Genomic DNA, 13,235 nt, shown 5'->3' with positions numbered 1-13,235 from the left:
GGGAGGCAGAGGCAGGAGACTCGCTTGAGCCCAGGAGTTGGAGGTTGCTGTGAGCTGTAATGCCATGGCACTCTACCCAGGGGGACAGCTTGAGGTGCTGTCTCAAAAAAAAAAAAAAACAAAACAAAACAAAGAAACATGTATAAACTTTACCTCAAAGGATATAATAGAGGCTCAGCGCCCATAGCTCAGTGGTTAGGGTGCTGGCCACATGCACTGGGACTGGTGGGTTTGAACCTGACCCGGGCCTGCTAAAGCAAACAAAATAGCTGGGCCCTGTGGTGGGTGCCTGTAGTCCCAGCTACTAGGGAGGCTGAGGCAAGAGAATCGCTTAAGCCCAAGAGTTTGAGGTTGCTATGAGCTGTGACACCATATCACTCTACCAAGGGTGACATAATGAGACTCTGTCTCACAAAAAAAAAAAAAAAAAAGGATATAAGAAAACAAGGTCAGGGCAGTAAACAGTTCTATTCAAATAGAGGGTGAATAAGTAAGAAGTAAAAATTATCATGGACAGGTTTTTCAATTTTCTGAAATTTAATATACTACCAAAAATTTTAACATCATACAAAAGTTTGTTTTTGACACAAAAAGTGAGAACCTAGCATGATAGATATTCTGATAGACATTGCTTAGAAAATACTTAAGCAGCTAGTGGCAGCCTGTAATCCTAGCACTCTGGGAGGCCGAGGCAGGTGGCTTACTTTGAGCTGAGTTCAAGATCAGCCTGAGCATGACTGAGACCCCATCTCTACTAAAAACAGAAGAAAACTAGCTGGGTATTATGGTGGGCACCTATAGTTCCAACTACTCGGGACTGAAACAAGAGGCTAACGTGAGCCCAAAAGACAGGTTGCTGCTCTAAGCAGCAGGGACACCATGGCACTCTACCAAGGGCAACAAAATGAGACTCTTGTCTCAAAAAAAATAAATAAGAAAAAAAAAAGAAAAAGAAAATTCTTATGCAAGAGTTCCCAAAAGTATGCTTCTCCCTTTGGCAAGTCACATTGTCATCAGGTAGCTCCAAAGTCCCTTCCTAAAGATGTGTAACATACATATCTTCAAGAACTCAACCAAAGTCTCCAAACTCTTATGCTAGAGAGGGACAGGAAAGGAATCTGAGCAGATAAAGTATCTCAATATGGCACTCAGAACTGTCCAAAATAGTTTCAAAAGCACTGAGCATAACTCTGGTCCTTTACATATATGAGCTTATGATTTAGAGTTTGGCCATGTTCACATCCTTGTCTTTCTGCCATTAGTTAGGTTCTCTATTTGTAGGGCACTTGACAATGTTGTGTTCTGGAAGACATTATAAGATATTAAGCAGGTAAAAAAAAGAATGTTATGGTTAAATCATTTTGGATGACACTAGCTAAAACAAAATTAAACCAATCTCTATATCACAAGATTTCTCAGTGCTTTAATATACCCACAGGTATTGCAATCCCCAAGAAAAGGGATACAGTACGTTATATCTCCCATACTTAAGTACAGAATTAGTTTTTCAAGGATCCCACAATACAATTTTTAGAAAGGCTGATCTAACACTTTCTAAAAGTAAACAAAGGCAAGAAAGATACTGCTATTTTTTTGTAAACAGGCCTTTCCTCTAAATGATTTGTCAATTAGGTAATAGCAGACAAGGAGGTGAATTTTGTTTCCAAACCTTTAAAATGACTTTTCTCTGGATTCTGCACCTGAAATGTGAGAAATAATTACACTGCTCTGTTTCCTAGGGTTGCTTTTTATTGTTTTTAATCTTGAAACTGTGTTCCATATTAATCACCAAAACCTCAACCCAAGTGGCCAGACTTCAAAATCCCTAGTGCTCTCCCAGCCTGGATGAAGGGATGGAGAGAATATAAACCAGATGCCACCCAGAAAGTTTTTACATCTCCAGTTTTTAGGCCATTACAATAAAGTCAAACTGTCTCCAAAGAAAGAGATGAGTGAGAGGTTCTCCTACAGCCACTCACTTTTGCAGGAAGTCTCCTCTTAAGCATACACACAACCCATATGTGAATCTTAATTCATCCTTTCAATATGGACTTTCTAAAAGAAAATTCAAAGAAAAATGGGAGGTCAAAGCTGGAACTACAGGGAAGAAAGAAAAAGGAGGACTTGATGACTATTTCCCTTTCTCTAAAGAGAAGGAACTCATTACAGAGTTAGAGAGCAGGGGAAGTATCATTTCTTTCAGTGAAACAGCTTTCCAGGAAAAGCATCTCAACATATTTACAATAAAACAATTTAATTTCCCTGTCCCATCACCTGCCACCCCATCCTCATCCCTCTCCAAAAAACCCACAGATTGTGGATTTCCTCTCATTCTTGGCAGAGTTACCAGAAGAAATATAATACCCCCTTCGGACTGCTTCCAACAGCTGCTGGAACAAAAGGGGGGAGCTAGGGGTATCCCTCCAAAGCTGCCTCTAAAAATGACCATTCCCCATTTCAAGCCAGTGAGTGTAAGACTTCTCTTTCTCTAACTTCTTAAAGCAAAGGGAGACCACAAAAGCAAGTGTCGCCAATCCAAAATACTTTCCTCCAGCTCATTTATTCCCTTTAATCTGATGTAAGCTGAAGCTCTGTACAGTAAGCAACTACCGCCTGGTCCCTAACATGTAACGCTTAAAACAATCCTCTATTGCTACACATGACTAGTATTTACTTGTCCGTTTGTTTGTTTAATGCATCAAACAAACTCCAAGTTAGGCTTCTTTTTTGAAACAGAGCCTCAAGCTGTCCCCCTGGGTAGAGTACCGTGGCATCACAGCTCACAGCAACCTCCAACTCCTGGGCTCAAGTGAGTCTCCTGCCTCAGCCTCCCAAGCAGCTGGGACCACAGGCGCCCGCCACAACACCTGGCTATTTTTTTTTATTTTTTGGTTGCACCCATCATTGTTGTTTAGTGGGCCCAGGCTGGATTTGAACCTGCCACCTTAGGTGTATGTGGCTGGCACCTTAGCCACTTGAGCCACAGGCGCCAAGCCCCAAGTTAGGCTTCTTATCAAACTCCTATTCAAAGTTATTTCCTTTTTTTTTCTTTTTCTTTTTTTTGAGACAGAGTCTCACTATGTCACCCATGGTAAGAATGCCATGGCGTCACAGCTCACAGCAACCTCAAACTCCTGGGCTTAAGTGATTCTTTTGCCTCAGCCTCCCAATAGTTGGGTCTACAGGCACCCGCCACAATGCCCAGCTATTTTTTTGTTGTTGTTATTGTTGTTTTCATTGTTGTTTGGCAGGCCCTGGCTGGCTGGGTTCAAACCTGCCAGCCCTGGTATATGTGGCCAGCATGCTAACCACTGAACTATGGGCACTGAGCTGTATTCAAAGTTATTTCCTCTCTCTTCCCACCTGTTCCAATACCACATACTTCATACAAACACAAATCCCCTTCTAGATCAAGATACCTAAAAAAAAGTCTAGGAAAAAATTCAATAATGGCTACCTTGTACCTCAGCCCTTTGTCCCTTGCCCATTATCATCATATACTAATTGCTCTTCAATTCTGTCTAGAAAAGAGCCCATCACCAGGCAACAGAGAAATCCAGTTAGCCTTCAATCTCTCAGCTGAGACCACCAACAAAGAAAGTTCACAAATGTCAATGGGGGGCAGAGGAAACATCTCTCTTTGCTGAGGAGAAACTGAACAGAACTTCCAGCATCACTCCTCAAAGGTGACAGCCAGGGTTGAATGAAGACCGTGAAAACTGTACAAGAGCTAGGAGAGAAAATATAATGTAAGTAATGATTTGGAATCAGGGGCAAAAGAAGGCGGAGGAATGAACTGGCTGACCCCAAATGTCTTTTCCATCTCTAACTCCTATGATTCTTTGACCTCCAATTTTGTGCTGTGGACAAGGAATGGAAAGTCAACAGACATGGTGATGTTTTGAAAGAGCCTGGCAGTCTGCTCTTGTCATTTAGTGGCCTTTGCATGTATTTTTCAAGGTGTCTCCAAGCCCTGTCTTCATTTCACAGTTGTCACCTTTCTCAGCAATTTGAGCTCATGTCAAATACCAAAAAAGAAGGGGAAGAAGAAAGAATGTGCTGGCAATTAATTGTGGCTGAAGAGGAGCAGGGGCCCATTGGGTGGCCCAGACTTCTAGGGAGGGCAATGTGACCAGGTTGGATAAAATGAAGAATTGATTCAAAGATGAAATAAGCCAGCCAAAACTCTAACAAGAGGTAAATGAAACTTTCTCCACATAGTCCTATACTCAGTTTTAAGCAGTCATGATTCACAATTCATAAATATATTCTTAGTTAGAACAACCATCTTGCTCCTATTGTTTACAATTGGAGTTCCATCTGAATCCACTCAAATCTGAGCGACATTCCAAGACATAAATCTTTGGATTCTCAGCCTCATTGGATGGTTGATACACCTTGCATAAGCTTAGCAAAAATCAGTTTCTGGGCCAGCCGAGGTGGCTCACGCCTATAATCCGTGCACTCTGGGAGGCTGTGGCAGGTAGATAATCTGAGCTCAGGGGTTTGAGACCTACCTGAACTACAGCGAGACCCCATCTCTACTAAAAGTAGAAAAATGAGTCAGGCTTTGTGGTAGGCACCTATAGTCCCAGCTACTGGAGGAGGCTAAGGCAAAAATTGCTGAAACCCAGGAGTATGAGGTTGCTGTGAGCTATGATGACACCAGGACACTATCCAGAATGACAGAGTCTGTCTCAAAAAAAAAATTTTTTTTTCAGTTTCTGTAGATCAGGGGTCCTCAAACTTTTTAAACAGGGCACCAGTTCACTGTCCTTCAGACCACTGGAGGGCCAGACTGCAGGCCCTGGGAGGAGTTGACTGCTAAGCAGGACAGGCAGCAGCGGCAAAAACAACCAGCGGGGCCAGATAAATGTCCTCAGCAGACCGCATGTGGCCCGCAGGTCATAGTTTGAGGACACCTGCTATAGATCAAGGAAGGGAGAAGGTATACCACTTTTCACTATAAATTCAAAACCCAGTTTTCTCCTTCTTTTTTCAATAGTTGATCTCATCTTATAGCTCAAAACTTACTGAACCCTGGCCTCAAAAAGAATCTACCTGAATTTCTCCTTGTTATATGGTTATAAGTCAGTTTGCATGTGAAGATAGTGACACTAGACCATTACTAGAAACTAATACAATGCCAGAAACCAATCCAACCCAGAGTTGAGGTTGTCATACAACACTAATTCTTTTCTATGTCAAACACTCAAATATAATTCTTTAAAAAATCTGTATGAGGAGCATTCATGTAATCACAGCACTCTGGAAGGCTGAGGTGAGAGGATTGCTTGAGCTCAGGAGTTCAAGATGAGCCTGAGACCCTGTCTCTAAAAATAGCCGGATGCTGTGGCAGGCACCTGTACTCCCAGCTACTCAGAAGGCTGAAGCAAGAGAATCTAAGTTGGAGTTTGCTATGAGTTATGATGCCATGGCACTCTACCAAGGGCAACAAAGTGAGACTCTGTCTCAAAAAAACAAAACAAAACAATAATCTGTATACTTCCTCAGTGACCTCTTTGTCAGCTGGATTTCAGCAACTCAAGCACAATCTTTACCTAAGGTAAAGATTCCAGACACAAAACATTGAAAGTATAGAGCAGGGGTCCTCAAACTATGGCCCTCCGGCCACATGCAGCCTGCCTAGGACATTTATCCGGCCCGCTGGGTGTTTTTGCCGCTGCCGCCTGTCCTGCTTAGCAGCCAACTCGTCCCAGGGCCCGCAGTCTGGCCCTCCAACGGTCTGAGGGACAGTGAACTGGCCCCCCTGTTTAAAAAGTTTGAGGGGCTCGGCGCCTGTGGCTCAAGTGGCTAAGGCACCAGCCACATACACCTAAGATGGCGGGTTCGAATCCAGCCCGGACCCGCCAAATAACAATAATAGCTGCAACCAAAAAATAGCCAGGCGTTGTGGCCAGCGCCTGTGGTCCCAGCTACTTGGGAGGCGGAGGCAGGAGATTCGCCTGAGCCCAGGAGTTGGAGGTTGCTGTGTGCAGTGAAACCACAGCACTCTACCCAGGGGGACACCTTGAGGCTCTGTCTCAAAAAAAAAAAAAAAAAAAAGTTTGAGGACCCTGGTATAGAGTATTAAAATACTTTCAAAGATCCCTCTGGTATGAATTCATTCTACAGACTGTACATATTGAAAATCATGAGAACTTTGGTTTTCTCCATTTTCTGCCTTGAGAGCTAGAAATTCATCCCCTACCATTCAAGATTGCAAAGGATATAAGCAGCTTCTGCCATTCCTGCAATCTTAAAAGAGAAGGACTCTTACATTCTTTGAGTTTGCATTTTAGTGACTGCCACTAGACCATTTCCTGCCTCCACAAGTGTGTTGCTTTATTATTTTGAGCCTGTAAACAAAATTATACTTTTATAAACTCACAGAAAGCATTAAAAATAAGGCCTTCCCCAAACAGCTAAAGATAATAAATATATCAATATATGAAACTTTGTAAGGAACTAGAGAACAACTGACTCTCCTCCCTAGCTAAGTCAGAAGGATGAACATGGAGAAAGCCTAAGCTACTTAGAGGTGCTGATTGTCTTCCAAAAATCAGTTTGGGCCTTAAATATAACCAGTCAGCAAGGCTTCTCTATCCAGTTAGGAAAGAAAACTTTATGCTTTCTGGGACAAAAAAAAAAAAAAAAAATGCTCTTAAGCACAATCATTTTAAAACAAACAAACACACTCTGCTTATCTGTGTCTATCTCACCACTCTGGACGTTAATCATCACTGAAATAGATACCCCAATCCCTCAGCCTCAAAGAGCTCCAAAGCTACAGGACTCCACCAGAGGAACGAATGTACATGCCAGGACAAACGCCTTAGGAGTCTCACTCTCTAAGCACCTATTGTTAATTCTAGGCAAATCTATTACAAGCATGTGTAAGAGAGCACCCAGGTACTATTCAAAGGATATTTAAAATAAAATTCCTGTTTGAAAATATGTAGCACTTAATTTGGGAGGAAGGAGATCAAATAAGCTTTTTTTAACAAAAGACTGGCAAAAATATACTTTTTTTAAAAAGGCTTACATGCGGGATACTTCTTTCTTTCCATTCTTTGCTCTTGTTAGTTTTCAGTATCAGAATTTACAGACAGAACCTCTGTTTAAATTAAACCATCATTATAAACTGACAGCTGAATTTCACTGTTTTGTTCTTGTAAACTGAACTAAGTTAGTTTGCCACATACTCTAGGGAAAATTTAATAAAAGATTGCTGTACGAAACATTTCCTTGACTTTTATTGTTATAATCAAGATATATTACCATTCCATCAGGCTTTATAAAACCTTCAAACAAAACTTATTTTAAGTCAGATGATTGACTCAAACTATCTTTGAGTCCTGTTTTTAAAAAATGCTTAGGCTACCTACTAGTGTTCATTGTTTGGGCAAGAGGCCTAAAGGGAAGCAAATTATTTGTTTGTGGTTTTAAAGTGGGCAAAATGCCTTCAAGCACAAGCATAAGACCATTAGCAAATCACAAGGAACCAAAATAGTTCATCTTACTCAACAAAGCTGTGATCAGTTACCAACAGCCAAACTGAAGGGGCTTGCCCTAGGCCGGAAGGTCAGAAAACCTTAGCAGTTCGTGTTTCTGAGAATCAAGAGGCTCTTCAGCAGGGAGTGCAGGCTCTAAGCCCACAAGTTCTGCTGTCTTGTTTCTGAAAACATTTAGGACAGGTGAGAAAAAGTAAGGAAAGAGAGTTTTTGACCCCTTCTGCCTTTAGGCACCACCTCTGTGTCAAACCATCCCCACTTTTTTTTGCTATATACAGACTGACTAGAGGAGAAGCTAAGCAAATTAAAAAGTTCCATTTTAGGCTGGGCACGGTGGCTTATGCCTGTAATCCTAGCACTCTGAGAGGCCAAGGTGGGTGGATCACCTGAGCTCACAGGTTTGACACCATTCTAAGAAGAGTGAGACCTCAGTCTCTAAAAATAGCCAGGTGTTGTGGTGGGCACCTGTAGTGCCAGCTACTCAGGAAGCTAAGCCAAGAGAATTGCTTGAGCCCAGAAATTGGAGGTTGCTACGTGCTATGATGCCACTCATACAGGCACTCTACAGAGGGTGACAAAATAAAACTGTCTCAAAAAAAAAAAAAAGTTCCATTTTACAACAATTTATGGAGTGCCTATTATGTGCTAAACACTATGCTAGCTAGCACTCTACATTTAAGCCCCATTTTACAGGGCAATGTTATTCTCATTCTTTAAAGATAATAAAACTCAGGGCCAGAGAGATTATGTGGCTCCTGATAAAATCAAATTTTGTGTGGTTACTTATAAAAACTTATCTTACTTATCCAGTCTGCAGTTAATCAGTCCAAAGTATATATAATAGTCTTGCTACTATCCAAGCAGCCATACTCCTACTATACTTTGGGCCCAGACTCCCTGATTAACAGGATTGGGGTGCATGCTTGCTCCTTCCAGGTATGAAAACCACTTATTCATGGCTTATTAAGTCCCTGCAGCTGTCCAGGAATAGACCACACTAGTAAACACCCTCTCCACCTGCTGTAACACATATAACTTCTCCCTCAACCCAGAAAACCTGAGTATCGACCTTGTTCTTTATCAAGTGCTATGGTAAAACAACTTCCCCTGAAGGCCAGAGACACCTCACCCAAGACACAGATGAGAAATCAAAACACAAATCTAATAAGTAATAAAGCCATAACTTCATTTGGCAATCTCAAAGCTTTTTAAACTATAAACTTACTTTCATCTTGCTGTTACTATTGCTATTGAACTCATTCCCACTATCTCTCTTTTAGAGCATTTGAAAAGGAAACAAAAATAAACATCAATTCTTCCATTCATTCATTCTACCTCTATAAGAAGAGAAAGCAAACGAAACTGCCTTGGCTGGCATGAGTTACAGTTATTTTAGCTAACTTCTTTTATAGATCAACTGGTAATATTCTTTGGAAGATTATTCTTTTATGAAAGGAAAAGAAAAAAATACTATTTTTGCAGGTGACAAGACTGCAAGCCAAAAGTCGTAAGGAATTATCATCAACAAAATCATACTAGAATTAATAAAAGAGTTAAGCAAAATGATTAAGTTCAAAATTTACAAAAGATTATAACAATCTTACACACCAGTAATAGCCAGAAAATATATTGATAGTTAGCATTTTCAATAAAAATGAATATGCATAACATAATGCATAATATGCATAAATATGTTATGCATATTTAGAATACCTAGGAATAAGTGCAACAACAGATATTTGAAAACTTTATAATGAAAACCACAAAAGTCCTAGAAAAGGCACAGAATGTTTTTTGGTGGGGAGTTGAGAAGTATAGACATGACACACACACATAAATACAACAAGGTTAATCTTACCCTAAGGGACACTAGACTATCAAAAAACAATAATATTTAAAGTAGTATGAAAACAGAAAAATGTATCAGTGAATCAAAATGTAGAATTCAGATATAGATCCAATATACATAAGTGTACACATATAAACTTAATATATGACAAAGTAAAGCTTTCCAAAACAAAAGGAAAGAGAATAATCATTTAACGAACTTGTAATGATAACTAAGTAGACATTAAGGGAAAAAAATAAGTTGAATTCACATCTTGCACCAAAAGTGATTACTGATGTAAGTGTTAACTATTAAAAAACCACATTATAAGAAAACAAGTGGGAAACAGAAGGAGTTTATCAGGTCTGCGGAGGAATTAGAAATTTCTCAGCTTTGGGGGAAAAAAATCACAAAAGACTGGCAGATTCTAATAGATTAAAGTGTAAAACTTCTATAGGATAAAAACAGCAAAGCAGAAAGGATTGACTGAGAAAAAGATGTGCATCAAAGATGGCCAACTGGGGTTTAACGTCTATGATCCACAAGGTGCCAAATTTATGAGAAAAACATCAAGACCCCACGATACATGGACAAAGTGTAGAAACAAACACATAGGAAAATATTTATCCTGGCCTGTGGTAAGACACAAAATAACACAACTTTGAATTCTCACACAAAATTTATCCAATCATTCTTTGCTAGTGTCACTGTAACTTGTTACAACACCTTTGCAAATCATAACCATCAATCCAAAAAATGTCATTTTGAGATTTTATTGTAAGGAACTAATTCAAGAAAAATGTACAGGATAGTATGTGACTTATATCTCAAAGCTCTTACCCCCCCCCAAATGCACTATTCATTTAATTATCTATAATAGCACAAAGCTGAATAAAATTTGAAAGTTTAATATCAGAGGGATGTTTTTAACCTCATTATGGTACAGCCCATAAATATGCTTCTATGCTGTTAAAATCAGTAAGACAGAAACTATGAAGGGGAAAAAGTCTGTACCTGAAAGTTTTTAAAAATGAAAATAGTTGTTTACAGGTGTATTGGGGCTTTGTTTTAAAAAACTTTAATGTTGTTACACTGTATTAAAACCACCTTTAGGAAGAAAAACAAATTGGGTAGAGTAGGGTACAATCTGAAAGCTTTTACTCCCTCAATTCCATAGACTCCCCCCCCCCATTTAAGTGGTTCAGTTAAGATTTTCATTCACAAACAGTCCCAGACCCTAAACAGGCCAAACTGCAAAACCATGCCCCCTTGTACACAAACTAGATTTAATCCAGCCTCAAGCAGGCACCGTTTTATGTGTCGTTCTGCAGGTATCGCATCTTGAACTTTAGCTGACACTGGGGTATGGTTTGTGCCCTTTTCTCCACACTCGATTTTATCTCAGCCCTGTAACTTGCTAACTTTTAGGAGAGGACGAGGAGGACACATGACCACAAAAAGATTGTGAGAGACCGCTTAGTGGACCTGGTTCCTAGACCTGGAATGGAGTGGTCCCAAGCACGAAGGAACCACTGACCAGACCCGCTCCTCTGTGGCTGAGGCGAAAGACACAATTAAAAGCTGAGGGAAGTGCTTAAGAAGGATAGTGGTGAGGAGCCGCCCACAGGGGAGGGTGCTGAGGGCTGCTCCTGGGAGGCCTCCTCAGATGGAGGCCTTGGAGAGCACAGGCAATAGGATCCCCGAGGGTGCTCGGTAAGTGCTCTCGGCTAGGCCAGGTGTAGGCCTCGGAATTCGTGATGCTCCACGACCCCGGGCCGACTAGGCCGCGGCGCCCCGCCCTTTCCCGGGACGCGGGCCGGCCCGGGGTGGGGAGCGGGCGAGCGAGCGGGCGCTTACAGGTCGGTGCCGAGCCGCGTGAAGCCGGAGTTGAGCGAGGCCCGGGCTATCCGGCGCCAGAGCAGATCGCAGCTGGTGAAGCGCCGCAGCCAGCGGCACACCTGGGCCAGGCGGCCGAGGGCTCGCATGTCCAGGTAGGAGCAGATGAGCAGCAGCAGCTCCTCCGGCAGACGCCAGAGCGCCGGTCCCGCGGCCGGCCGCGCGGCCGACTCCTGAGCCACCGCCGCCTCCTCAGCCGCCGCCATGGCCGCCCCTGTCCCTGCGGTGCCGCCCCAAGCCGGACCCGCCCGTCCCTGTCCTCTCCCCGGCCTAGCGTCTTCCCAACCTGGCCTGTATTCCTCCCTCTTCCCATCGTCTCTTCCAGGTGCCTCCTTCCCTCTCCCTGCACTCCCCTCATCTCCCTTTACGACGCCTTTCGCCCCTTCCTCCACTCTTCCGCCTCCCTCTCCTTCCTCCCCCGGGCCTGTCTCCGCTAGCGCCTCAGCCCCCGACCCTGCTGCCTCTTTCGCCTTCTGCGGCTCCGGCTTCCCTTCCACCCCTCTTCCTCTTCCGCTTGGCCCTGCGCTGCCTTTCCCCTTCCCCTTCCTACGCTTCCCCCTCGCGACCCTCCCTTCCTGCAGTTTCCTCGCCTCCCCGCCCTCTCCGGGCCCGTCGTTCCCGGGGGGAACTGAGCGGCCTTGGCTGCCCATAAGCGGCCGCGGGGCCGGCCCGACGCGGAGCTGAACCCGCGCCACCGCCGCCGCCACCCCCAAAGGAGGTGACACCATGTCGGACCGGGTCACATGGGGCGGCGCGGGCCGAGCCATGGACCCGCCCCTCACACCTGCGGCCTTGGAGCCACCTCGGGGTGCGGGCTGGGGCCCAGGCGCTGACACCACTCCCCATCTCTAAGAGCACTTAGTGGAAGCACACGAATCCATTCTTCAACCGCGTTGTCAGGCCGGCCCCAGGGCCCCGCCTAAGGCCACAAGAGGCCTTCTGAAGCATCTCACTGAAGCCTCTGCCCTCAAGAAGTGCCTAGTTGGGTGGCCCCCTCTAAGAGCCTTCTTCTTCCTCAGAAGATTCCTCTTGTCCACAGGCCACATACCAGAGCCGCAGAAAACCAGCCCTAGAAGTTGACAGTTTCTGTAGACCTGGTTCTCACACAAGGCATGAACTATGGTCCTGGCAGTGACCCCCTGTATTAGACATATTTAGGGAGGTTGCAGTCTTCTATATCCTGAGTCCCTAACTTCTAGCCGTGCATCTGGAAATGGCAAAGCTATTATTAGTCACTACCCACGTGCAAGTTGATTCTTCAAGATCACCCAGGATCTTTTCCCATAATACCCATTCAGTTCACATGACACCAATCTGAAGGAAGAGCTGCTGAGATCTAGGCTTGTGCTATCCAACAGTGTTCCCCCTAATCACATGTGACTGTTGAGCATTGAAATGTGGCTAGTCCAAACTGATGTATGCATGCTATAAGTGAGAAATAACCAGACTTTGAAGATTTATACAACAAGAAAAATGCAAAATATAGCAGTAATTTTATATTGAGTATATATTGAAGTGACAATATTTTGGATATGCTGTATTGAACTAAATATATATTTTAATGTTACTACTAGAAAATTTTAAGTTATACATGTGACTTGCATCTGTGGTTCATATTTTTTTATTGGATAGCACAGGCAGTAAGATTTGCAAGAGAGGAAGAAGATGCCTATCCCTGTCTGTTTATACTGTACCCCAACTCTAGATAGAAAAGATTTGCAGAGGTCCTCAAGCTTTTTAAGCAGGGGACTAGTTCACTGTCCCTTAGACCGTTGGAGGGCCGGACTGCGGGCCCCAGGAGGAGTCAGCTGCTAAGCAGAATAGGCAGTAGCGGCAAAAACCAGGCCAGGCCAGATAAATGTTCTCGGCAGGCCACATGTGGCCCGCAAACCTTAGTTTGAGGACGCCTGATCTAAGGGGTTTCTTTTATATATATCTGCATCTTAACACCCATTTTCAGGGATCAGAAATGCATAAGAAATCAACTCTGAAAATAT

General features: G+C 43.3%; 1 protein-coding gene across 3 annotated transcripts in view; it reads right to left on the bottom strand.

Annotated features, from left to right (window-relative positions):
• Positions 1–11,775, bottom strand: part of FBXW4 (F-box and WD repeat domain containing 4) — a 109,604-nt gene extending 97,829 nt beyond the window's left edge. For all 3 annotated transcript variants that reach the window (XM_003787243.3, XM_023511670.1, XM_023511669.1), the window contains exon 1: positions 11,200–11,775. In XM_003787243.3, the coding sequence (XP_003787291.1) occupies positions 11,200–11,444 (245 nt within the window). In that variant the 5' untranslated portion in view covers positions 11,445–11,775. The remainder of the gene's footprint in view (positions 1–11,199) is intronic.
• Positions 11,776–13,235: the final 1,460 nt, after the last annotated feature.

Source organism: Otolemur garnettii, unplaced genomic scaffold (genome assembly GCF_000181295.1).
Source record: "Otolemur garnettii isolate 467f Iridium unplaced genomic scaffold, OtoGar3 scaffold00021, whole genome shotgun sequence".
Lineage (NCBI taxonomy): Eukaryota > Metazoa > Chordata > Mammalia > Primates > Galagidae > Otolemur > Otolemur garnettii.
This window is presented reverse-complemented; position numbering and strand designations above follow the sequence as displayed.